Source organism: Onychostoma macrolepis, chromosome 22 (assembly GCF_012432095.1).
Source record: "Onychostoma macrolepis isolate SWU-2019 chromosome 22, ASM1243209v1, whole genome shotgun sequence".
NCBI classification, from domain to species: domain Eukaryota; kingdom Metazoa; phylum Chordata; class Actinopteri; order Cypriniformes; family Cyprinidae; genus Onychostoma; species Onychostoma macrolepis.
The window spans coordinates 19,120,902-19,147,617 of record NC_081176.1 but is presented as its reverse complement, the minus strand read 5'-3'; the positions used below and the strand labels follow the sequence as shown (position 1 = coordinate 19,147,617).

The 26,716-nt window shown below is 40.2% G+C and overlaps 1 protein-coding gene across 4 annotated transcripts; it reads left to right on the top strand.

Moving 5' to 3' along the window:
* Positions 1-1,674: 1,674 nt before the first annotated feature.
* On the top strand, positions 1,675-26,327 carry LOC131530742 (interferon-induced protein 44-like). 4 transcript variants are annotated; one of them, XM_058761180.1, is made up of 9 exons: positions 19,882-19,951; positions 21,230-21,278; positions 22,760-22,906; positions 24,009-24,057; positions 24,137-24,332; positions 24,422-24,574; positions 25,113-25,284; positions 25,374-25,474; positions 25,850-26,309. In XM_058761180.1, the coding sequence occupies exons 2-9, from the start codon at positions 21,260-21,262 to the stop codon at positions 26,033-26,035; spliced, it is 1,023 nt and encodes a 340-aa protein (XP_058617163.1). In that variant the 5' UTR covers positions 19,882-19,951; positions 21,230-21,259; the 3' UTR covers positions 26,036-26,309. The 4 variants fall into 4 exon arrangements, with proteins under 4 accessions (XP_058617165.1, XP_058617163.1, XP_058617162.1 ...); XM_058761182.1 differs by lacking the exons at positions 19,882-19,951; positions 22,760-22,906; positions 24,009-24,057 and adding exons at positions 1,675-1,933; positions 3,670-4,180 and having other exon boundaries at positions 25,850-26,327; XM_058761179.1 differs by lacking the exons at positions 19,882-19,951; positions 21,230-21,278 and adding an exon at positions 23,327-23,837 and having other exon boundaries at positions 22,705-22,906; positions 25,850-26,300.
* The last annotated feature ends 389 nt before the right edge of the window (positions 26,328-26,716 follow it).

The window sequence follows — 26,716 nt, the reverse complement described above, 5'->3', positions numbered from 1 at the left end:
CTAGATGAAGTCAAGATACATTTTTGCTGTTGATATAGTGATTTAATTTTGAGCAGTAAGAAGAGAGAGAAAAAAAAAAAAAACGTGTTGTAAGCTTGTTGTTTTGCAGAACATCACAGTTATATATGATATGAGAATAGAATACCCACTTGGGGTAAAATGCATTGCTTTAGTTACCATGACTTGAAAATCATATAGCTATTCCATCAAATGTGATCTAACTTAAATAAAAATATTTGGACTACATTAAAAATTACCTTAAGGGCGTGTTCACACTTGGCGTCTTTTTTGACTAGAAAAAAAATAAAAAGCTTTTTTAGTCAAATAAAAAGTTGGCAGCGTTTTGGTTACAAATAGCAGCCGAGGGCGTCTTTTGTTGCTATAACAACAGCTGCAACTGTAGCTAGCGCTGTGTGCGAGATGGTCCTCACTGCAGAACACAAGATCCAGGGGGTGTGGTTGGATCTAGATCCAACTCCTCCCACCTTACATTTATCTAAACCCAGAGCCATATAGAGAGATGTCTCTCTATGGCTCTGTCTAAACCTACCCATCTCTACCCCCTGGACGTGGATCCAACCCCGCCCCCTGGATCTTTGTTCTGCAGTGAGGGGCTACTGCTGTGTGCTGCAGAAACGTCGGATTTTGAAGTTAATGGGGAGGGTGTCGGTTCACAATGGCGTTTGTGGGAGCGCGACATTATACGGGGAAGGAAACTGTATGGTGCTTCCAACAATTTAGTCCAGGGGCTCCGGTTGGATGATGCACGGTTTCATACTGTTCCTTGTGCTCCGAAACTAGTACGATCTGTCTACCGGCTATCTTCTCCTTTTTTCTTGTTGTTTTTGTTGTTATGGAAACGACTCGCCACTCGCTTGTCATTGGTCAGCTGTCAAAAAGGCGCTTGACGTAGGGCGTTTTTTTCAGAAAAGTTAAACTTTTTTCAACTTGAAAAGACGCTCTGAGCTGCAGAAAAAGACGCCGGCGGTGGCGTTTTAAAAAGCGCTCAGGACTTTTTTTGAAAACACGGTTTACTCCATAGGATTATAATGTAAAACAAACGCTGGCAGCTTCAAAAAAGACGCCAAGTGTGAACAAAAAAAATTACCTTAAGTTAGCATCAGGCTAGTTAGCTAGCCAGCATCAACATAGCTATTTTTTAAATAGGCTGATTTTCAATATGGTTCATTAATAAATATTCACATTTAGCTATCTATTGTTAGCCTATTTTAGCTTGTCTTTTTAATTTTAAGCAAAAACTGCTTATAATCTGGTTTTGCTGTAAATGTATAAAGAAAATTGTTGGGAGTAAAAAACGGCCCTGGATTTTCTCCCAAATAGGCCCACCACAACTACAAACAGCTGCTACTATCTCGCAATATTACAGCAATCCTGTCGCATTTATGGCAAATAACACAATACCCATGGTGACCCTTCTGCCAAAAACAATAGAAACCACCGAAATTCTAATGATTTCCACTACAAATACCATTACAAACATTACAAACCATCAAATTTTAACCATTAAAACCATTAAGTAATGGTTCCTGTAGTGTGTGTTAGTTTCGTTTTCTTATAAACAAAAATAGATTAGCGCCCCCTTTTGTCGGCCGTCAGTGTGACACTTTGTCTTTGATGTTGACAGCCAGGCTGACCGCCGTCGAATGGGCTTCTCCAGAACGTCCAGATGGCCAGTCCGCCGCTGCCCACCAAAAAAAAAAAAAAAAAAAAACTAGGATAGGCTAATTATTATAGAGACACATCTAAGTTTTGTTTCACAGAAAACGTTTAAGTGCTTAAGGGGCAGGTTTCCCCACGCTACCCTAAACATAACGTTTTCTTGGTAGACAGCATCGAATTCACGTCCTTCTGAGGTGTACGAAGAGTAGCTGTTTCATAGTTTCGTGCACAAAGATAGCCTACTGCTACAAAGGTAAGCTGATATAGAAATCATAAAGATATTTATTATTCTATGTATTTTGAAAGTAGACAATGCAAAAACTTTACTGTAATTCTATCGATTTCACACGATAATATCTAATAATAGCCAGATCTTTTACAAACATTATTGCATTACAGTAAATAATAAAAAAAAAAAAGCAAACAAAACAAAAACACAAAATCTCGTGCTTATTCCATTTATCCTTTTCATGCTGCACGCGCCACTGGTTTCAGTTTCATTTCCAGCTAAACGGATCGTTTCTGTCGAAGTGTGGCTTGCCATTTGTGTTCTTTAATAGTAAAAAAGACAAGAGTGTCACTTCAATATTCACGTTAATTAACGCATTGGCTACCTTCGCCAATAATGAATCATTTTAACGTATCCATCTTTTAATGTTAAAGGTAGCCTATACAAATGTACATCAACCAATGCTTAGCCCTAAATGTTGTGTAAGTTCATTGTTAGTTTAAGCGAACTATATACAAGCCTTATTGTAAAGTGTTGCTACCTTTTAAGTGTAGGATACATAATTTTAACCAAAGATCCCTTTTTATTTTTAATTCAGCTGTTAATTCTTCCATTATACACTGTATCTAAAAAAATAAAAATCAAAGTTTTAAATAAAACAAAGATTACTGGACATTTCACAAGAAAATACTATTTTCTTTCTACTTCAAAATTTCACATTTATTTCAATGCTAGCTGTTTCTTTGTAAACATTTTCTAGCAATTTATAAGTGAAAGTGTTTCTATAGATCAAATAGTAATTCTGAGTTAATGCGTTAATATTTTAATAATAAATAATAATAAATTTAATAATAACATTTAACACACGCAGCCCAACAAGTTAACAGAGAGAGAAAGCACCATTCAACGTGTAAACAATATAAAACTATTGCGGACTAAAGCTTTTATTCAAACTGTGAATCGATTAACTACAGAAAAGCGAGCAAAGAGCGCTCCCTTTAATGTAATCACTAGACCTACAGCTGTCAATCAATGTCAATACAGCTGTCGATTGGCTACAGTGCTCAGTGTTTGCAAATCACAAAGTCAATATTATTCCACCCGTTACGTCAATTTTTGCGGTTCACCCGTCGGGTACCCGCCCGCGTGCAGGACTCTGCCTCCACCCCATCTGCCACGTTAGAAAATAATGTTAACGTCAAAATATTACAATGTTAAAAATACATTATGTGCATTAATTAAAGTGTTGTTCACTGCTGATGTAAAAAAGTGAAAGTAGTCAAAGTAAAGTGTGATTACTTCTACGAGTGTAAAAAAAAAAAATGAAACCACAACTAGCAAGAACTATAACATAATACCAACTAAATAAGAATCGATAAAAAGTAACAACAAAGTAAATGAATTTGGTATATATTTTTTTCTGCATACCTAAAAGATCTTTCATTTAGGGGTAGTTGTGGCCTAATGGTTAGGGAGTTGGGCTTGTAACCTGAAGGTTGCCGGTTCAATTCTTGCACCGGTGGGGATTGTGAATAAACAGCACTCTCTCCACCTTTGATACCATGACTAAGGTGCCCTTGAGCAAGGCACTGAACCCCTAATTGCTCCCCGGGTGCTGGAGCAATGGCTGTGTGCGTGTGTACGTGTACTTGGATGGGTTAAATGCAGAGCACCAATTTCAAGTATGGGTCACCATACTTGACAATATGTCACAATTTAACGTAATTTATATTTGTATGTCTTTTTGTCTTGGCTTATAGATGAAAAAAAGGCTGGAAAACCTCAGCGTGGCTCCTCTCACTTCTAATTTAACAGAAAATCAAAGAAAGCAGCTCTGTGGCCTGCTGGGGAATGTGAAACTGTCTCTTCTCTACAAAGCTTCAGTTCATGGATACAAAGCTTCTGCCTTCCACCAGAGATGTGACCGTCAAGGTCCCACTTTACTTGTAGCCTACAACCATTCAGGCTACATCTTTGGTGGATACACTAGTGTAGATTATGCTCAAAGCAAGCAGTATATTACTGATAAAGAAGCTTTCCTGTTCAGCATTCATGGAAAAGCCCCTGTTCGCATCAACGGTAACAGTGGACATTATGCACGTTATGATGACGCTGGAGGGCCCAACTTTGGTCAACAGCTGTACTTTTGCTACAACAACCAACCAGTTGTGTATGATCAAGGAGAGACGATATATTTTAATTTCAGTCCTGACACTCTGTATGGGGATGACACTCATCTGAGTGAATGTGAGGTGTACAAAGTGGAACAGAGTAAGTCAACTATCAGAAAACAATGTTTATCACTTACTGTGTTTGTGTACAGCAGTGGTTCTCAACTCCAGACCTCGGGACACACTGCTCTTCACACTTTGTATGTGTCTCATATCTGACACACTAAGTTCATTTCATGGATCTCTCTCCTAATGAGCTGATGATCTGAATCATGTGCGTTAAATAAGGGAGACATACAAAATGTACAGAGGGGGTCCCCAGGACTGCAGTTGAGAAGCACTGCTGTGCAATACATTATATACATTTATTAGTCTGTTCTTTTGAAATGTACTGCTGTTTAATTTACTGCTGCTAGACTCGGCGCATGCGTTACTCTGGGTTCGGGCAATTCCCGCGCTCTGAGCCCTTCCCCAGGACAGCAGGCCAACAACGTATTACCATACTCGCCAAATACGCATTACGTTACTCGTGCTAATATATGTAAGTGTGAACTCGTGAAATGATGTCGGTGAGGGGCATGGACTCACTTACTCCCGGGATAGACTTTTGTTCCTTCTTGGTTCTATTTATTGTCAACTGAACCCATCTATTCTCATCCCGCCTGACATAACATTAACACCTGGCTTAAAGAGAGAGGTAGGCGTGGAGGGGATGAGTCCTGGCTGGAAGAGTCTGTCCCGGATACGGAGGTTGCCCTGGACGGCTTTGAGATCCTTCGAGCAGACAGAACCAGTAACTCGGGGAAAGTGCGGCGGGGTGGGGTGTGTATGTATATCAACTAGCGGTGGTGTACTAACATCTAAATACATGAGTTACACATTAGTTGTGTGTATGTTCCACCGAGCGCCAACGTTAAAGCAGCGGCTGATTAGTTAGCACATAACACACAGGCTATGCTCAGCAAGTATCCGGATGCTCCAGTATTACTTCTTGGTGACTGCCAGCCTTTAAACAGTATGCAGATGTACCAACAAGATTCAATAAAACGATTGATTTGTGCTACAGTAATATCCAAGAAGTATATAAAGCCAGAGCTCTACCACCGCTGGGACTTGCGGATCATAATGTTATTCATTTACTTCCTGTTTACAAGCAACGGTTGAAACAACGCAAACCTATGATACACAGCGCCCCACAATGGTCGGAGGAGGCTATTGCACGCCTACAAAGCTGCTGGCGTGTACAGACTGGGAAGTTTTTGAGGGAGAGCTTGATGAACAGAATTTAGTTATCAGTGATTATATAAAATTTTGTATAGACACCCTGATACCGGTAAAGACTATTAAAACCTATCCAAATTCAAAACCATGGATCCATCCACAGATAAAACATCTTTTTCATAAGAAACAACTTGCCTTCAGGCAGAAGGATTTTGCTGGTCTCAAAATTATAAACCGGGATATTAAAAGTGAAATATATAAGGCTAAAAAGCATTCTAAAAATAAACTGGAGTAGGATTTTGCAAATATGAACACTAAACAGGCTTGTGTCAGGACTCTTACTGGACAATCTATTAAACAACCTATTTGTGTTTCAGATCCTATCACCTTTGCTATCAATCTTAATAATTTTTATGCCCGTTTTGACACCTCTGATTTTTCAGCAGAGTGTGACAGCCTTTGATTCCATGCCTTCACAAGAGTTGGATTATGAGTCCCTCTTAACTAAGCAGGATGTCTATTTCCAACTCATTAAATGCAAGCTGAATAAGGCTCCTGGGCCGGATGGAATTCCTGTTCAGGTCTTGAAAAACTGTGCCCTGGAATTAACTCCTATTCTTCATTCTCTCTCTGTTCCTCACTGGTGGAATGAGCTGTCAACCGCCATCCAAACTGAGAGCATCACAACTTTCATGAAGTAGAAAACACCATTTCTGCAAGCACTTAACCACTCCATGCATAATGTAAATTAGATGTTTTAATATGTAAATGAGATATGTTGTTTTGTGTCTGCAGGTTCAGGAGGTGAGCTCTCGGTTGGGTGTGCCGGTGTCTTGTGTGTTACCGGTGAAGAACTACAGTCAGGAGCTGGAGCTGGATCTCAACTGTGACGTCCTGCTGCTCACCGCTCTACAGCAGATGCTCAACTTTGCAGACGACTATCTGGATGATGCTGGTCAAATGGAGGACAAACCCAAATAGAATGCTATGTATTATAGATCGGGAGCTTGATCAGCACAATAAGACATTTTAGAATATTTTATTCTGTTCTGTTTGCATGTTGTAGTTCTTTTATAGTCATAAAATGCAAATATGGAATTTTCATTTTGAAAGTTTGAAAGCTCAAAAGTTTATTTTGATTAAAATAAAATGTAACAATTAAATATACACATTTCTAAGACTAAATTACTTGTATTATTTCTATATTTAAAAATCTATTTAATGAAATAAAAAAAATCCTAATTAAATAGCCTAAATAAAATATAATAAATATATAAATAGCCTAAATAAAATAAAATAAATACATACTTTGGAACAAAGTCATATATGTAAATCTGTCATGATGTTGCTTTTACATTTATTTTTATACTTTACAGAGACCCACAGAATAAGCTGAAATAATAAAAAAAACATTGAATAATGTAGTTAATATTATTTATATTGTATGTAGTACTATTGCTGTCTGACTAGTAGGCTATGGGATAAATGTGATCTCTAGCGAGTATAATGACGTGAATAATTAATTCTTTCACATAGAAAGCTGCTGTGAACAGTAAGCTACAGAGTCAACATATAGGCTATATTACAGAAATAATTACTTATTTCACATTTGTAACTTTAGGTGCGTTCGACTTCATGCAGCACTGCGCAGACCGATCGGCGGCTGACTTGAAGCAGTGCATGCCGGTTAGAAATTTAGTCAGACTTGAACCGAGGCCGAAGCCACGTCACTGTCACCTGTGGCATCAAAGTACCGCGTTTCAAAGTGTTTCTAACATCTTCAAATCCAATACTGCTCACAAATCTGTGTTTTTAGAACAGTAAAAGCTTCTTTTTTTTTTACTGTAGTCGCAATGTTATATTGAGTCACGTTTATCATAAAACACTGATTAAAAAGTATATTTACCTTGAACTTTATTCTTGAACAAATGGCGCCGTATTAAGCAGTATATAAAAAGTGTTTCTGTTGCTCATGAAAACGTTTCTGAAATGTCTGTGTATTTGACAAATATTGCATTTTATTCACTTCATCTGTGATGGAGTATGCAAACACCGCGTGAGCGTCACTAACGGGAGCAGAAAGTGTCCGGCTTGAAGTGTCCGTTTTCAACTCCGCCCCGACTGCAAGCGGAAACTCTCGTTGACTATGGCAAGCCAGACTATTCATAATCCTGCTCAGGCGTCTGATTGCACACTGACAGTCAAAAGCGTGCGATTTGACAGCAAAACGCGCATCCTCGACATGTGATTAGCCACGAAAACGTGCCTTCTTAGCCTGCGCTTTGGGGTCACCGAAAACGCGCCTTTTTGACTGAGTTTATTATAACAGAAATGGGCGTCGAATACGTGCGTTTTGAGTCGGACAAAACGCACATTATGAATGTGTAAACAGGTAAACCAAACAGGCAGTGCAAACCTCTTTTGAAGTATCCACACAGGAAAAGAACGTGCTCTCTCCGTAGTGTTCTCAGAATGGCACGTCGAAAGCGTGTGCGCACTTCATAGGACCCGATCTGTCATGCTTTGTCCGCTATATATGGGGTGTTATGGTAAGGCATTGCTGCCACATACATATTGTTTTTTTTCCACTCAGTCATAATGACGGGATATTATGTCGTTTAAATGACATATTTTTAATTGTATGTGGTTAAGGTTCATTAAAGAAATGGGTCTGTAAACTCTCTATTATAGATCAGTGGTGTGGTACAATTTACGTGATGTTTACATGATGTAAGTTCATTTTAGCTGCTGTCTAACTTTACCTCTGTAGCACCATATAGCACCTAGATGACCACCATGGCTGATACAGGTGCATCTCAATAAATTAGAATGTCGTGGAAAAGTTCATTTATTTCAGTAATTCAACTCAAATTGTGAAACTCATTTATTAAATAAATTCAGTGCACACAGACTAAAGTAGTTTAAGTCTTTGGTTCTTTTAATTGTGATGATTTTGGCTCACATTTAACAAAAACCCACCAATTCACTATCTCAACAAATTAGAATACTTCATAAGACCAATAAAAAAAACATTTTCAGTGAATTGTTGGCCTTCTGGAAAGTATGTTCATTTACTGTATATGTACTCAGTACATGGTAGGGGCTCCTTTTGCTTTAATTACTGCCTCAATTCGGCGTGGCATGGAGGTGATCAGTTTGTGGCACTACTGAGGTGGTATGGAAGCCCAGGTTTCTTTGACAGTGGCCTTCAGCTCATCTGCATTTTTTGGTCTCTTGTTTCTCATTTTCCTCTTGACAATACCCCATAGATTCTCTCTGGGGTTCAGGTCTGGTGAGTTTGCTGGCCAGTCTAGTACACCAACACCATGGTCATTTAACCAACTTTTGGTGCTTTTGTCAGTGTGGGAAGGTGCCAAATCCTGCTGGAAAATGAAATCAGCATCTTCAAAAAGCTGGTCAGCAGAAGGAAGCATGAAGTGCTCCAAAATTTCTTGGTAAACGGGTGCAGTGACTTTGGTTTTCAAAAAACACAATGGACCAACACCAGCAGATGACATTACACCCCAAATCATCACAGACTGTGGAAATTTAACACTGGACTTCAAGCAACTTGGGCTATGAGCTTCTCCACCCTTCCTCCAGACTCTAGGACCTTGGTTTCCAAATGAAATACAAAACTTGCTCTCATCTGAAAAGAGGACTTTGGACCACTGGGCAATAGTCCAGTTCTTCTTCTTCTCCTTAGCCCAGGTAAGACGCCTCTGACATGGTCTGTGGTTCAGGAGTGGCTTAACAAGAGGAATACGCAACCTGGTCTCATAAAAATATGTACCTCTGCGCACTTTTTGCGCGACACCGTTTTACGTACCTTGCTGCACGTTTCGCCGCAGTTTCAAATAGAAATGTCCACTGAGTGGCGCTAAAACACAGGTTCAATATGTGAACCCTGGCACGTTTTTATTACGTAGATATTGGTACGTATTGCTGTTTTTTTATCACGTTGCTTCAGATATGTATTGCGGCGGTTCAGAATTCAAGTATCCGGGGACTGTCGCTAGAGGTTAATGCTCTATTGTGTTGGAAATATGCCCTACACCAAATCCAGCCCTAAACCTACCCGATAGTGTTAACAAATGCAAAACTGATATAAAAACGTATTAGCTGATGCAACTGTGCCATTAAAATCTGCAACGTATTAGCAGATTTTAACTGCTTTGTTGAACCGTAGTTACACAGGATTCAAACCAGTGTTTCTCGTCTCCTAAGTCCGTCTCCGTACTCCGTGAGCTACCGAACAAACTTATGAAAACCCATGTGTGCTGGATGTGTGCGATGCTAACGTTCAAAAGCATAAGTTTTCAAATCTCCCAGCATATTAATATTGTTTTGAAGTCATAGCATGATATTCTTCAAGTAATTGTGCGAAAATTACGCTTTATTAATCGCAACTCTGTAAATTTGTGTGAAAGTGTTCATTTATTTTGGAAACTGCAGTGATATGTACTTATTGGTACGTATTTCATGTCACTCTAAAAAGTGCACCCAGGTACGTAAATGCCATGAGACCAGGTAGGGAATACGACAACTACGTGTGGTGGCTCTTGATGCTTTGACCCCAGCCTCAGTCCATTCCTTGTGAAGTTCACCCAAATTCTTGAATCGATTTTGCTTGACAATCCTCATAAGACTGCTGTTATCTCGGTTGGTTGTGCATCTTTTTCTTCCACACTTTTTCCTTCCACTCAACTTTCTGTTAACATGCTTGGATACAGCACTCTGTGAACAGCCAGCTTCTTTGGCAATGAATGTTTGTGGCTTACCCTCCTTGTGAAGGGTGTCAATGATTGTCTTCTGGACAACTGTCAGATCAGCAGTCTTCCCCGTGATTGTGTAGCCTAGTGAACCAAACAGAGACCATTTTGAAGACTCAGGAAAACTTTGCAGGTGTTTTGAGCTGATTGGCATGTCACCATATTCTAATTTGTTGGGTTTTTGTTAAATGTGAGCCAAAATCATCACAATTAAAAGAACCAACGACTTAAACTACTTCAGTCCGTGTGCATTGAATTTATTTAATACACGAGTTTCACAATTTGAGTTGAATTACTGAAATAAATGAACTTTTCCATGACATTCTAATTTATTGAGATGCACCTGTAGAATTCTTGTACAGTGCAGGATAAATTTTAAGGACAGTTGTCCTCTTATTTTGTCAACGTTAAACCCGGACCTCGATATTGTGGATGCCACAATTGTAAGGTAGGTTAATCACTGTTTTTCATTCACCGGATAACACTTTATAATACCTTTAATTAATAATTAATTAACAAATATTATGTAATGCTTAACAGATCATTAGTTAATATATATTCACATATCAAGAAATGTAAAATAATGTGCTTGTTAATGTTTACTAATAACTGTATTAAACGTTACCTAATAATTAACATTTCATGTAAATTAAAATGCTTATAAATATTATTAAACTTCTAATTCATATGATCATGCACATCTCGAAAATCTACAAAGGATTTTAACAGATTGTCACAGTCACCAGTTGAACCGCACTACATTTCCCAGCATCCTTCTGGTCACTCACCTGCACTCCATCTGTAATCACTCACACCTGACTGTCATCAGGGAATCCTCCTCACCTGTTGCCACTAATCAAGCTCCCTATAAGACTTCACTCAATCCATACCCTCATTGTCTGGTCTTGAGGTTACAAGCTCTTTATCTGTCTGGACACTTACATGCTGGAGCGCTGTGGCTCTGTGGACGTCTTCCTCCAGTTGATTCCACTAAGAGGGAAAGATAAGGATGCTTAATTCCTCAGTTTATTGCGCTTCGTTGAACTCGGAGTTATTGCACTTACCTTTTGATGTTGCCTTCAATTTGGTTAATAAAGAACCTCTTACCTGACTTACCCTTGTGTGCCTCTCCCTCCAATGTGTGACAGATGTTATTCAATGATTAAAAGCTTTTGTTAATGTACAACACTTTTGCTGCTGTTGAAGTGTGATACGGGTAAAGTTAGGGACAGGTTTCGTGGTTACGGTTGGGTAAGGGGTCAGCAGTGTACAGGGGTCAATTTGATAAGGGAACACGATTCAATCTGTTTATTTCATTGCTATGATAAATGTATTTTCTTGAGAATTTTTTTACCCTCCTGTTGATGCATGTGATTCAAGGAATATTCTGTTTAATGATACACACTACACTACACTGTAAAAACTAAAGGTTCCTGGAGGCACCTTTTGGGGTTCTTCACTTTGCCACTGTGGCGGAACCCTCTGTAGAGCCTCTAGGCACCCTTTAAAAAGGGGTGGTTCTCTGAGGAACTTTTAACGGTTCCTGGAGGAACCCTTTTATTAAGAATGGTCAGGAACCACCTTGGTGCTTCGAGGCACCCTTTCTCAATTTCATTTCTCTAATATTTGTTCCCCTCTCCCTCCCTCTAGTTTATTGTTCCTGCTATTGACATTTAATTATTTTAATAAACAAACAGAAAAACTAAAATGAATACATATCAAACATTGTTTATTGATTAACAACAACAATATCCATAGAAGTTTCAAATAAATAATCAATACTGCACATCACAATCAAATTCATGGGAACACCAGTGTTAATATTGTTATAAATAAAAATAAAACTTACACTGACAAAACCATAAACAAATAAATGTGACTCAAATATCTTAGAACTTTAAAACAATCATACCTCAAAAATAGTACAATTCAAATGAGCAAATTGAATGTACATTGCAGTCAATGATAACATTCTTTCTTGTTCTAAATGGAGGTCACGTATTGGGAAAATTCACACAGGAAATTAAGAAATTGATAAGCCTCAAGACAGCTGCAGGTAGCTTGATGATCTCCTCTTGAATACCCAACAAATAGCAGCAGAAAAATAGTACACTTTGCTGTACGTTTAACAGCTTTTCTGTATAATGTTGAATAGAACAAAGGCACTTATAAGGTGAAATCATGTTGGTAGGTTCGTCAGCAAGTATTTAGTCTTTTCTAATCATGCCCGTTTTTTGTTTTCACATGCCAAGTGCCACAAAAGTGATTACGTTCCATACCATTCCAAAAAAGTAAATAATAATAATAATAACAACAATAATAATAATCAGTCATTTCATTTCTGTCACATGAATCTCTGGGTTCCTCCAGATGCTGGCTTATACAACTCAGAGCTTCCAGGAACCATTTCAATGTTAACAGATCTTACAAAAACCCTTTTAAAAAATTTGAGTTCCTCCAGGAACCTCCAGAGCACTTTGAGGTCTCAGTGTAATGAAAGGGTGACTCCAGAACCTCAGAACTGGAAACAAAGTGCTTCAAGGATCCCATAAGTTCTTGCAAGAACTGCAAAGACTGAAATGGTTCCTCCAGGAACCCTATTATGAAAAAAAGAGCTTTGAGGCACTTAAATTACATTTTGAAGTTCCTCGAGTACTCAAAGGATATTTGAGGCACCTTTCGTTTTTACAGTATGGTATACTAATATAAGTGTTGAGGTAATAAAAACATGTTTTGCACCCAAATTACTATGTGTTATGGCTTTACCAAGCATTTAGCTAAACTTAACTAACCACCCTTTACACAAACATAGTTACAGTAGCTAAAAGTCCAGTGCCAATAAAGATACTAAAAAATTTGTAAGTGTTTATAAACATGTACAAATGATGAATAGTCTCAACTTTAGATTGGGTACTGCAAAAACATGAACAAATGATTAATACATGATTTGTAAAGATGTGAAAATACGGTGAATTCCGGTCATTTGGGAAACTTTTTGCCATCAAAATGACTGCTCATAAAGGTGTACTAACGATTAGTAAATGTTTCTAAACCTTTAAAGGTTGTTTTTAAAGTTTTGTTTGTTCTATCAGACTCTACTCAGTTAATTTTATTGTCATGAGTCTTATTTCAGACATGCTATATATTATATAGCAATTTCACCTCTTGAAAATAGTGCCTTAATGCTTTCATAAAGTTACTTTACTTTCCGATACAGTCATCAATTCTTGGATAGCATTATATTGTAGACTAATCGTAATAAACCTAATAACTACAATATTGCTACAATAAAAACAATAATATTTAAGACAGTGTATTTCTATTATTCCTCCTTTAGTAACTTCAGCAGCGTGCAGATCCTCATTTATCTCAGGACTGTGGCGACACCAGCAGTGCATAATGTAACCATACAGCCTAATATCTTCTACAATGGGGGAAAAAATATTTTTTATGGCATATGTCATTATTAAAAAACCACATAACATCCGGTCATTAGGACCCAGTAGGAAAAAAACAATGTATGTGGCAGCAATGCCTTACCTAATACCCCGTATATAGAGGACAAAGCATGACAGACTCGGGCCCTAGGCTCTAGGGAGACTCTAGGCTCAAATACAAAGCGCGTCGATTGCACTGTCCTATACCCGCGATCCATTTAGTGCAATGTTATAGTTATATCACTCAGCATGCCTATATGTATGTAGTGTTTTTACTTGTGTATAGTTGTTAATTATAGTACTACTATTAAAAACAATGATATGTGAATGTCTGTTGATTGAATGAAAATTAAAACACCTTGCAGGCTCAACCACTGTTCCCAAAAATGCGCGCACACACACACATGCCGCCTTGCTAATGACCCTTACAAAAATTACCTGTGGTATTACATGTGGTAAAACATTAAAAGTACTACACAAAAATTGTGTGGTAATTATGTGGTATTGTGTTGTTTTTTGGGACGCTTTACCACAGCATTCTTGTTGTACTGTATGTAATATATCTGTGATATTCCTGTGGTACTACTGTCATATTTCTGCAGTAATACCTGGCTTTCCTGTAATAGTCCTGTGGTCCTTTTGTTATATTTTTGTGGTATTCCTGTAATAATTTTGCAGGGTTTTTTATGGTAACACTTAATTTGCTATGATATTCCTGCAAGAAAACCATATTTTTTCTGTCATAAACCTGTGATATTACTGCTGGCTTTCCTGTAATAGTCCTGTGGTCCTTTTGTTATATTTTTGTGGTATTCCTGTAATAATTTTGCAGGGTTTTTTATGGTAACACTTAATTTGCTATGATATTCCTGCAAGAAAACCATATTTTTTCTGTCATAAACCTGTGATATTACTGCTGGCTTTCCTGTAATAGTCCTGTGGTCCTTTTGTTATATTTTTGTGGTATTCCTGTAATAATTTTGCAAGGTTTTTTATAGTAACACTTAATTTGCTATGATATTACTGCAAGAAAACCATAGTTTTTCTGTCATAAACCTGTGGTATTACTAGCATACTTGTCATAATCTTAAAAATGTTACAAATACAAAAATGTGACACACCATACTACATCTGCCATATTACGTTTCAACATTTATTCAACATGTGTAACAACATCATCTGTGTACACTACAAAGTAGGGTATATGACACAATAAAACAATATAAGGCACAATTAAACAAAGCATGAAAATGCAAATTCACAGTATTCAAACATTAACATCTCACAATTAAGCTTTCGCTCATTTGATCATTTGTTGTGAGCAGCCTCTCTCAGGGATCTTGTGTCCACATTAAGGAAAGACCGACATGTCAAACAACCAATCACAGTTCATTTCATTCAGTGTCACGTTTCGGGGTGTGGAAATGTCACCACAATAACAGACCGGTGTGTAAAACTCTCTGACGTATTTTACAGATTCTATGCCATGAACTATTGCCATGCTATTTCACATACTTTTAAAAATCCAGCGGTTAGTTGATCCTGATAAGAACTCGTCATCACAGTTGTAAACATGATGGCTTTCTTCTTTCGTGAGGAGTTCGGCGTCACAGCATCTTTGTTTCCAGGTGGAACGTTAAAGAACGCAACACGCACGTCTCCCAGAAATCCTGTATAATTCAACCAGTCCGATGACGACATTGAAACTCCAGGAGAACGCGAGTCCGCGTGTCGAGTGCGCCCGAACCCCTATAGGACATTCCACGCCCTTAGAGCTGTAAGCCAAAGCAATTGCGTCGACGATCCAGTGTGACAGCCTTTGCTTGGACACAGGCAATCCTTTTGTACGTCCACCAAAACATACAAATAGCTGCTCCGAGAGTCTGAACTGTCTAGAGCGCTCGATATAAGTACGCACCGCGCGTACAGGGCACAGCAGGAGTGTATTAAGCGGCTCCGTCCCGGCCGGTGTTTCGGGGCGGAAAGCAGATAGTGTTATGACCTGCGCTTTAAATGGAGTCGAAAGCACTTTAGGCACATAACCTTTTCTAGGCTTCAAGGTGAGTCTGCAATCACCTGGTCCGAATTCAGTACATGAGTCGTCAGTTGAAAGCGCCTGCAGGTCTCCAACTCGCTTAACAGAGACCAGCGCAAGCAGGAGCGCTGTCTTGAGAGAGAGCGCTCGCAAACTCGCTGATTGTATGGGCTCGAATGGGGGTCCCGTGAGAGCGTCAAGCACAAGCGCCAAGTCCCAAGTGGGTAGAGTAGAAGGGCGAGGAGGGTTCAGCCTTCTTGCTCCTTTTAAAAATTGTATGATCAGGTCATTTCTGCCGATAGGGCGATTTTCGACGTGCGCATGAAAGGCTGTTATAGCGGCCACATACTCTTTCAATGTGGATGGCATACGACCTCTATCAAATCGTTCTTGAAGGAAGGCAAGGATTATTGGTATTGGACAGCTGATTGGGTCTTCGCCCCGCGATACGCACCAACTTGAAAAAACTCTCCATTTATGTGCATAAAGACGTCTCGTGGAAGGAGCCCTAGCCTCAGAGATAGTGTTCAACACCCGCTGAGGAAGTGCGTCTGTTACTGACAAGCTCCGTCGAGCGGCCAGACATGAAGGCTCCATGATTCTGGATTTGGGTGCCAAATCGTTCCTTGTGCTTGAGAGAGGAGGTCTCTCTTCAGTGAGATAGTCCACGGTGGGGGCTACCAGCATCTCCACCAGTTCTAGGAACCACGGCTGATTGGGCCATTTCGGTGCCACTAACAGAACAGATTCCTTTTCCTCTCTGATTTTGCAAAGCACGCGAGGCAGAAGTTTCACTGGAGGAAAGGCATACTTGCGTACTTTCGGCCAGCTGTGAGCTAGTGCATCCACTCCCAGGGGAGAGTGTGTCAGTGAATAAAACAGCGGGCAGTGAGTGTTCTCCGCTGATGCGAAGAGATCCACCTCCGCCCTGCCGAATACACTCCAAATCATATTGACTGTCAGAGGGTGTAATCTCCACTCCCCATGGATTATCCCGCCCCTCGACAGTAAATCCGCGCCGTAGTTCAGGCGTCCGGGCACATGTACTGCCCGGATGGAGAGGAGGTCGATCTGCCCACAGAAGGAGGTCTCTCGCCAGTTGCAGCAGCGGGGGAGAATGCCCTAATTTGAAGACTGCGAGAGAACTGATCAGTTTTTGTTAGCGCTCCTCCGACAGACGCGCTCGCATATTGATTGAGTCCAGCTCCACTCCTAAAAAGGAGATGTTCTGGCTCGGTATCAGCATGCTCTTTTGCATATTTACAGTCAGTCCTAAACTCTGAACATGAGCGAGGAGTCTGAGTTTGTCGCTGAGCAGCACGCTCTCTGATTGGGCTAACACTAGCCAGTCGTCGAGATAGTTCAGGATGCACATTCTGCTCTGCTTCAGAGGAGAGAGAGCAGCATCCATGCATTTCGTAAACGTACAAGGGGCCAGACATAAGCCGAAGGGCAGGACCGTGAATTGGTACGCTATCCCTTCGAATGCAAATCTCAGGAAGCGCCTGTGGCGGGGGGCTACCTGAATGTGAAAATAAGCATCCTTTAAATCCACTGAGATAAACCAATCTCCCAGTCTGATATGTGAGAGGATTTGTCTCAGCGTAATCATTTTGAACGAGCGCTTTGAAAGCGCGCGATTCAGCGGCCTCAGGTCCAAGATTGGGCGGAGTCCGCCGTCTTTCTTTGGCACCAGAAAATAACGACTGTAGAAGCCGCTCTCGCGGTCTGTGAGAGGCACTGCCTCTACCGCGCGCTTTGCGAGAAGTTTGTGTATTTCCTCTCGCAGAACTGAGACATTCTGCTTCCGCACAGTGGACATTAATACACCGTTGAAACGGGGCGGTCTGCGAAAGAACTGAAGCGTGTAGCCGTTCTTTATTGATTTCGATTTCATAACCCACTCTGATACCCCTGGCAGTCCCTGCCACGCTTCTGTGAACTGTGACAGCGGGCGAGGCGGGGGGCAGGGGGGCGTGGTGAACACACACAGCGGAGCGAGCAGACTTTCTGAGTGGCTCGTCTTCGGCGCTGAGTGCAGCTTTCCTCCTCCGAGAGACAGCATCAGGAACGCGGCTTTGATCCCGGAGCCGGTGGCCTGCCGTCTCTGTCAGGGCGGGGTTTCTGGCCCTTCGAGCCCTGGCGGCGCTTCGGCCACGGCTGTCTTGGTCTCACCTCTGGCTCATGCTCGCGCCGAACAGCAGTAGGAGGGGCGAACGGTCTTCCCGCGCGCTGCGCTGAGGAGAAGCGGGAACGCGCAGGAGGGTTCACGCCGGCGCGCTTCGGTAAGAAGTGGCTAATGGCCTTCGACTGCTTCTGCGCTTCAACGAAGCGCTCCGTGAACGTCTCTACCGCCGCTCCAAAGAGACCTGAGGGATTCACGGGAGCGTCCAGAAGAGCCGTCTTCTCTGAGTCTTTCAACTCGGTCAGAGTCAGCCACAGGTGACGATCCAGCACCACAAGATTACCCATATTGCGGCCGATCGCTCGAGCTGTCACCTTCGTCGCTCTGAGGGCCAGATCTGTGGCGCGTCTGAGCTCTTTGAAGACTTCAGGGTCCGGGCCACCTTCATCCAGGGACTGAAGGAGCTTGGCCTGATACACCTGAAGTATCGCCATCACATGCAGTGTTGAAGCTGCCTGGCCCGCCGCTGAAAAAGCCTTGCCAGCGAAGTTTGCGGTGGCTCGGCAAGGTTTAGATGGGAGAGATGCGTTGTTTCGCACCCTCCAGTTTGCCACGGCTGCAGGACAGAGGTGGGCAGCGACGGCTTCCTCCACAGGGAGGAGTTTAACATACCCCGCTCGATCAGCGCCGTCCACAGACGACAGAAGGGAGGATCCCGGATTGTGCACTCGACTAGTGAGCGGCGCGTTCCACGACTTCGCTATCTCGTCGTGCACCTCCGGGAAAAAGGGGCCGGGCCTCCGCGGGGTGTCCTTTCGGCCGCGATCCGACTGGAGGAACCACTCGTCCAGACGGCTTCTGGCCGGCTCGGTAGGAGGCGCCCACTCCAGACCGAGCTCATCAACTGCCTTGGTCAGGACGCGGAGGAGCTCAACATCACTCTGATGGAGGTCCCCAGCGTCACTGATGGGCGTAGCGTAATCCAGTGGGCTGTTGGACCACTCCTCTCTCGCAGACGCTGCCACCGAGATGGCATCATCCTCATCCTCCTCCGTGGCTCCGAAGGACACCACATCTTGCACGCTGGAGGAGGGGCGGAGATTAGCGGCCATGAAGCACACTGGAAGGGGACCTGAAGCAGGGGGGTGAGGAGCGCGTGGGCACTGAGCCGGCGCGGTCTCGTCACCCGACCCGGACAGATCCGCGTCAGTAACTCGCGGCACCTTACTCCTTGGCTCAAAAGAGGCTGCAGAGGAAGAGCGCGGCAGAGCTAGATGGGCGAGTTCATCGCCTTGGACGATGGCCACACGGAGCCTGAGAGTCCAGAGACTCATATCTCCGCAGTGGGGGCAGTCCGACCCCCCAAGCGCCGCCTCTGCGTGGGCGCGACCCAGGCAGAAGACACACATATACATACACACAGTATGTAACACACAATACATATTGGACTATATTTCATATCTTAGAAATATTGATGTTGTCATTACATTATAGCTGTTACAGTTACAGTATAACACATTTGTCATAAATTCAATTTAAATCATAAAACGATTTTTTTTGTGAGAATGTACTATCTAGGGAATTCATTTTTGTAGTTTAATAAAATTTTCAATTATGATAAAGTGAGATCAGACAATTGTTTATATTGTAAAATACTTTAGCAGTTGATTACAGCTTGGCATTTTTATCATATATTAATTCAGATAGTAACCTTAAAAATATCACATTACTTTATTTGACATACTGCACTCACCTGCATTATTTCTGCCAGCTAGATGTCATTGTTTTGGAAATATCACACAAAAACAATACATATACCATTCAAATACAACACATTGTATTTTCTGTAGTAAATTCTTGTGATACTGTACAAGTGCTGTGGTAATCCTGTCATATTTAGCTTGTGTTGGAATTACAACACAAAAACAACAGAAAAACCACATACAACATCTAATGGTAAATTCTTACTGTACAACAGAAAGTGCTGTCATATTTAGCTCTGCTCATTTGTTGTGTGGTAAATTTATGTAGTAGCCTACTGCTGCAGTACCACAGGAATACCACAGGACATTTTTGACACATGCTTATTAAATAGACAATTAAACTTTACAATGACATCCCAATTAACAAAACATCTAAATGATACAGTTGGTGTAGGAATTTTTATTGACCACCAGATGACGGAGTAGAGCACTGTGTAAAAAGCTTCGAAGAATCAACGCAGTTTGTTGTAAAAGCCTCACTGCTTCAAAAGCCTCGTTCGGCACATCCCTATATAAAGGTATTAAATATTCTATGCAAATATGATATATTTTGAAAGTAGACATGCAAACAATTTCATCGTAATGTTATCGATTTCGAACGAGGAAGCAACGTGTGAGATAAGGCTTTACATTTTAACAAACGGTTATTGCATTACAGCGATGAAAACAAAAATGAAATGCCGTAATTTATTATTATTATTTGCCACTTTTCAGTTTCATCTACGGACTTGTTCACTAGACATTAGTTAATAGGTATATTAGGGATCAAACTAAAAACAATATTACAGTGTTTATTAATCTTTTATGTTCATATATAAATAATCCATTTAGGATTCTTAAAAAGGGGCCTCCACAAGGCCCAAATTATATTTTCTTATCTTAGGTAAAACATGTCTTTTTGTTAGATGAATAAAAAAACGTTGGGAAAGCTCAGCATGGATTCACTCACTTCTGATTTGACAGAAGAGAAAAGAAAGCAGTTCTGTGCCTTGCTGGGGAATGTGAAACTGTCTCTTCTCTACAAAGCTTCAGTTCATGGATATCAAGCTTCTGTCTTACACCAGAGATGTGACCGTCGGGGTCCCACTTTACTTGTAGCCTACACTGTAAAAAAAAATAAAATGTTGAGCCAACTTAAAATTTTAAGGCAACTAGCTTCAGCAGATTTTTGAGTTTTCTCAACTTGTCATTTTAAGTTTACGCAACAAAAATTTGAGAATCTCACACAAAAATAAGTTGAGCAAACTCAAAAATCTGCTGAAGCTGGTTGCCTTAAAATTTTAAGTTGGCTCAACTTTTCTTTTTTTTTTTTACAGTGTACAATGGTACAGAATACATCTTTGGTGGATACACTAGTGTAGATTACACTCAGTGTTGCCAGCAAATTACAGATAAAGAGGCTTTCCTGTTCAGTGTTCAAGATGAAGTGCCGCTCTGCATCAGAGTTAACTGTGGACATTATGCACGTCTTGATGATGCTGGAGGGCCCAACTTTGGTCAACAGCTATACTTTTGGTACAACGACCAACCAGTTGTGTATCATCAAGGAGGGAATGCATTCAGTTTTGATTCTGATACACTGTATGGGGATAACACTGAGCTGATTGAATGTGAGGTGTACAAAGTCAAACAAGTCGATTGTCAGAAAAATGTTTATCACTCACTGTAGTTTTTACACACATGTAGTTGTGTTTCTCTGTAAAGTCTGACATATGAAATAATTGTATTTATGTATGTAATGTTGTTAACATTGCTGAAATGATGTTCTATAATAATCTTTATTCAATATTTCCCAGTCCTTCAGGTCATGGAGAAACCATGGAGGAATGTTCTGTGGACAGCTGAGTATGTTTCCACTAAATGTTCTTATGAAATTGTTGCAGATTTTTTATTTGTGATTCCTTTTGTAGTCAAAGAGCTCAGCTCATGGAAAAGATCAGGAATCATAAACCCCTGACACAGTCTGTGAGCCGATTTCGAATCCTAATGACTGTCCTCTGAGAAATATAATCCCGTCGGAAAGCTGTGACTTCTGGTTGTATTATCCCAAGGCTTCTCCTCACGTTTCTTTCTTTCTTTCTTTCTTTTTTGGCCTACCTGGGGCCAGTTGCATAAACTTAGCTCCATGACAGTGAAGAAGTTTGAACAAAAAGCAGTTAACCAAGGGGTAATCAGTCTTGTATTTTGGATTCAACTAATCATCTAATCTAAGTTTTTACGTAAACGAATTTGAAAAATCTAAAAGAAAAAATTTGACTTGATTTTGAGATTAGTCTAATCCTTTTATGCCATCCGCCCCTGGGCTACTATTTGCGCACCGATCTTCCGCATGCTGCATCTTTCGCTATGGATGGATGGTATCTGACAAAAAAGTGCCCCCCTGTCAACAAGCTTGGCCCCGCTAAATTTGGAATCATATCACAGCAAACAATTTTGGGTGAAATGCGCAGTTTGTCCTGTAAACAATAAAGAAAAACATCACCAGCTGCTAAATTCAAATCTGCTTCGCTGCTTCGCCAGAGTCACAGGTTTTTAAAGGACTGCGCATTATAACCAATCACATACGATTCTGTTGAGCTTATGAATGCAATGACCAATCAGAAGCTTTCAGATGAGTCATTGCTAAAACATGCTGTTTAGTCACTGTGTGCTGGCTGATTGAATTCAAAGTGAAGATGTACAAATGTAAGTAAGAATGCCCTCTCAAAAATGATGCCCCTGACACTACAATACAAAATTATTTGTCAAATAAATGAAACATGATGAAACATTAATTTTAGTTGAAATTGTTATAGATTACTTCTAGAGATTGCAGTGATACATGACATGGTGAAAAATGACTGAATGAGTAATATTAAAGTAGGTTAAGATGAATTTTAAAATTGTGCCCCCTAAAAGCACAAGTGGCCCCTGTCTGGCCCCCCCAGTTACTGTGGTCTAGAACCGACCCTGAGTACCACGAGAGCCATAAGAGCGCAAACAGATCCCGATGCTTTCGTATCGCTCTCGCGGCACTTTGCTGTCATACACTGATCGTTCTGCGCAGCGCCGCTTCAAGTCGAACACACCTATAGTAAAAGTCCTGTTGACTAAATTTTGTTAGAACAGGAAATAAACACACTGGAGCTTAGGTGTCCCAGATTACCCGAATTCACCCTATACAATTTAAAGTTTCTAGATAATAATAAAAAATTAAAAAAAACATTTTATTTAATTTGTTTTCAACAGAACTTGGAATTACCGAATGATATAATTTAAGGTCATGAAGTTGCTTATTTAGGGTTAGGGTTAATTTTTATTAAATAGTTTATTTACTAACTTTACAGAAACCCAATCACGGAACGCGCTGTGGGGGAAGAAAGTGCTTAAATGGCGTCAAACATGCTGTAGAACCGCCGACGCACGTTTTACTTGCAGGAATGGAGTGGAGTCTGTGATGTACAAAGAATTTTTGATCGTTTCATGCTACCAAGGTAAGCTTCTCAGACGATATAGACATTATAAAGGTATTAAATATTCTATGCAAATATGATATATTTTGAAAGTAGACATGCAAACAATTTCATCGTAATGTTATCGATTTCAAACGAGGAAGCAACGTGTGAGATAAAGCTTTACATTTTAACAAACGGTTATTGCATTACAGCGATGAAAACAAAAATAAAATCCCGTAAATTATTATTATTATTATTATTATTATTTGGCACTTCTCAAGTTTCATCTACGGACTTGTTCCCTAGACATTAGTTAATAGGTATATTAGGTATCAAACTAAAAACAATGCAATGTTTATTCATCTTTTATGTTCACATATAGGATTTTTTTTTTTTTTAATTATATTTTCTTTATATTATTATCTTAGGTAAAACATGTTTTTTTTGTCTTTTTGTTAGATAAATAAAAAAACGTTGGGAAAGCTCAGCATGGATTCACTCACATCTAGTTTAGCAGAAGAGCAAAGAGAACAGTTCTGTGCCTTGCTGGGGGACGTGGAACTGACTCTTCTCTACAAAGCTTCAGTTCATGGATATCAAGCTGCTGTCTTCCACCAGAGATGTGACAATCAGGGTCCCACTTTACTTGTAGCCTACAATGGTACAGAATACATCTTTGGTGGATACACTAGTGTAGATTACACTCAGTGTTGCCAGCAAATTACAGATAAAGAGGCTTTCCTGTTCAGTGTTCAAGATGAAGTGCCGCTCTGCATCAGAGTTAACCGTGGACATTATGCACGTCTTGATGATGCTGGAGGGCCCAACTTTGGTCAACAGCTATACTTTTGCTACAACAACCAACCAGTTGTGTATCATCAAGGAGGGAATGCATTCAGTTTTGATTCTGATACACTGTATGGGGATAACACTGAGCTGATTGAATGTGAGGTGTACAAAGTCAAACACCGTAAGTCAATTGTCAGAAAAATGTTTATCACTCACTGTAGTTTTTACACGCATGTAGTTGTATTTCTCTTAACCCTGTAAAGTCTGACATATGAAATAATTGTATTTATGTATGTAATGTTGTTAACCTTGCTGAAATGTTCTATAATAATCTTTATTCAATATTTCCCAGTCCTTCAGGTCATGGAGAAACCATGGAGGAATGTACTGTGGACAGCTGAGTATGTTTCCACTAAATGTTCTTTTTTTTTTTTTTTTTTTTAATAATTTGCCAAATTAAAGTTGTGATTCCTTTTGTAGTCAAAAAGCTCAGCTCATGGAAAAGATCAGGAATCATAAACCCCTGACACAGTCTGTCAGCCGATTTCGAATCCTGATGATCGGTCCTGTAGGTGCTGGAAAATCCAGTTTCTTCAACTCCATCAACTCCATCTTCATGGGCCGCATTACCAGCAAAGCCATGTCAGGATCTGCAGGCACTAGTCTCACCACACAGGTACAGATTCAACAAGATTTATATTGTTTCTCTTCAGAACGTCTCTTGATGACTTCAGGTCTGGATGTGATTCTCTTCTTGGTTGGTAGTTTCGCACATACACCGTGAAAGACAGTCGTGAGGGAACACCGTTGCCATTTGTGTTGTGTGACACCATGGGACTCGAGGAGCAATCTGGTGCAGGACTGGATATTGAGGACATCAGCAGCATTCTTCAAGGTCACATACCAGACCGCTATAAAGTAAGCTACTTATGGTATGTCTACATTAATCCGGATACATTTGAAAATGGCATTTGTTTAAAAACGCAAGGGTTTTCCAAAAGATTCTTCTCCACACTGAAACAGAAAATGTTCAAATCCTCTTATTGCGCATGTGTAAAATCTCACTGAGATGATACTGAGAGACCAGACGTACAGTAACTGTAACAAAATTTGCTATTCTTCTGACATTTTCTGTCATCTTTGCAGGAATGTGATCTGAAGATTGTACAGAATAACATTTCTTTAGCAACACCGTGAAAGTAAATGGTACATAGCTGGCACAAACATTAATATCTATTGGTACAATATGCATCACATGACTAAACCTGCATCATTTTCAAATACCTCCGTTTTCACTGTCCGCATTACAACAAGAAAACAGCGTTTTAAAACGGGGCTAGAAAAATGTGTTTAAATGTTTCCAGATTAATGTAGATATGGCCTTATACATATGCTTATGTCCAAGATTCAGCTTAAAGTTTTTCAGTACACTATACATTGAATTATCCTGATTCAGTTCAACCCCATCTCACCGTTTCAACCTGATGAGCAAAAGGCCTCCAGACCTGCATCTCTGCAGGAGAAGATCCACTGTGTGGTGTACATGATAGATGCCACCAAAATCTCCCTCATGTCCAAAAACATAATGGAAAAACTTTCTTCCATTCGCCGAAAAGTGAACTCACTGGGTAAGTAAAGTAAAATTTTTAGATGTATGTTGCATAGCTCTTCTGTCAAATGTTCCATGACTAACTAATAGTTATTTACATAATTTCAGGCATTCCCCAGATGGTTTTGATGACAAAAGTAGATGAAGCATGCCCTGAGGTGGAGAAAGATCTTCAAAGCATTTATGTCACTTCCTACATCAAGTCAAAGGTGAGACATTGTCACATCATGTTCTCCAAAGTCACTGTCCAAAACCTTCTCTCTCTCTATTCCTCACTGGTGGGATGAGCTGCCAACCTCCATCCAAACATTGACGAAGCAGCTGAAGACACACCACTTTTGCAAGCATTTAACCACTGCACAACCATAAACCAATGCACTTACACACAAAAATCTTCTTTTTTTTATGCTATGATCTTTTCATCTGCTCTTCCTTGTTTCCTAATGTAGCTTTCTAATAAATCTGGCATTGCATACTATGAATATTGTTGGCTCTGTGATGAATCACTTATGTTCTTCTATTTTAAGTAGTTTGGATAAAAGCATCTGCTAAATGCATGTAAATGAGATGTTTTGTGACTGCAGGTAGAGGAGGTGAGCTCTCGGTTGGGTGTGCCGGTGTCTTGTGTGTTACCGGTGAAGAACTACAGTCAGGAGCTGGAGCTGGAGCTCAACTGTGACGTCCTGCTCCTCTCCGCTCTACAGCAGATGCTCAACTTTGCAGATGACTATATGGATGATGTCTGTCCCATGGAGGGCGAACCCAAATAAAGTGCCGTGTTTTATATATTGGGATATTTATATCTTGATTGGCACAATAAGACATCTTAATTTAGAAGATTGTTATTCTTTGCCTGTTCTGCCTTTTTATAGTCATATAAATCCATTCAAGAAAATGCAAATAAAGAACTTGTATAATATTCATGCTTTTGTTAGTTGCTTGTTTATGGTTGTACCATGATCAGGTTTAGGTTATAGTAATACTACATTGATGTGTTAGCACTGCGAATAAAACAACAAAACATGGAGAATTCAATAGGCAAGCATTATTTTTTTTAAACAACAACCTCCTTTTGCTAAATGGGCCTTTTTTTTTTTTTTCTTTTTTTTTTAAGTAACAACACTATGCATGTTTAAATAGGTCGTGACGTTGCTTATTTACCTGCATGCTAAATCAGACTTTTCATTTTTACACTTTAGAAACCCATCACAGAACGGAATAATTAAGTTGGAAAAAATACATTGACAAATGTAGTAAATACTGTAACCGCCGACATTTTGGCAGCTGACTTGATTCATAAGGCAGCGTTTCAGAATTCAGACAGGAGGTGAAGCTAAAATTGGATTTAGATTTGCCTTGATTCCTTCCTACTTTGAAATGCATGCCAAGGCAGCATTTTTCAGATTTCGGTCGCATCCACTAGGTGGCCACTGTACCTTCCTTACAGACGA

Coding starts and splice junctions, on each gene's coding strand:
- LOC131530742 (XM_058761182.1), top strand. CDS start 3,670: ATGAAAAAAAGGCTGGAAAACCTCAGCGTGGCTCCTCTCACTTCTAAT. Junction 21,279..24,136: donor AATGTTCTGTGGACAGCTGA/GTATGTTTCCAC, acceptor TTCCTTTTGTAG/TCAAAAAGCTCAGCTCATGG. Junction 24,333..24,421: donor GCACTAGTCTCACCACACAG/GTACAGATTCAA, acceptor CTTGGTTGGTAG/TTTCGCACATACACCGTGAA.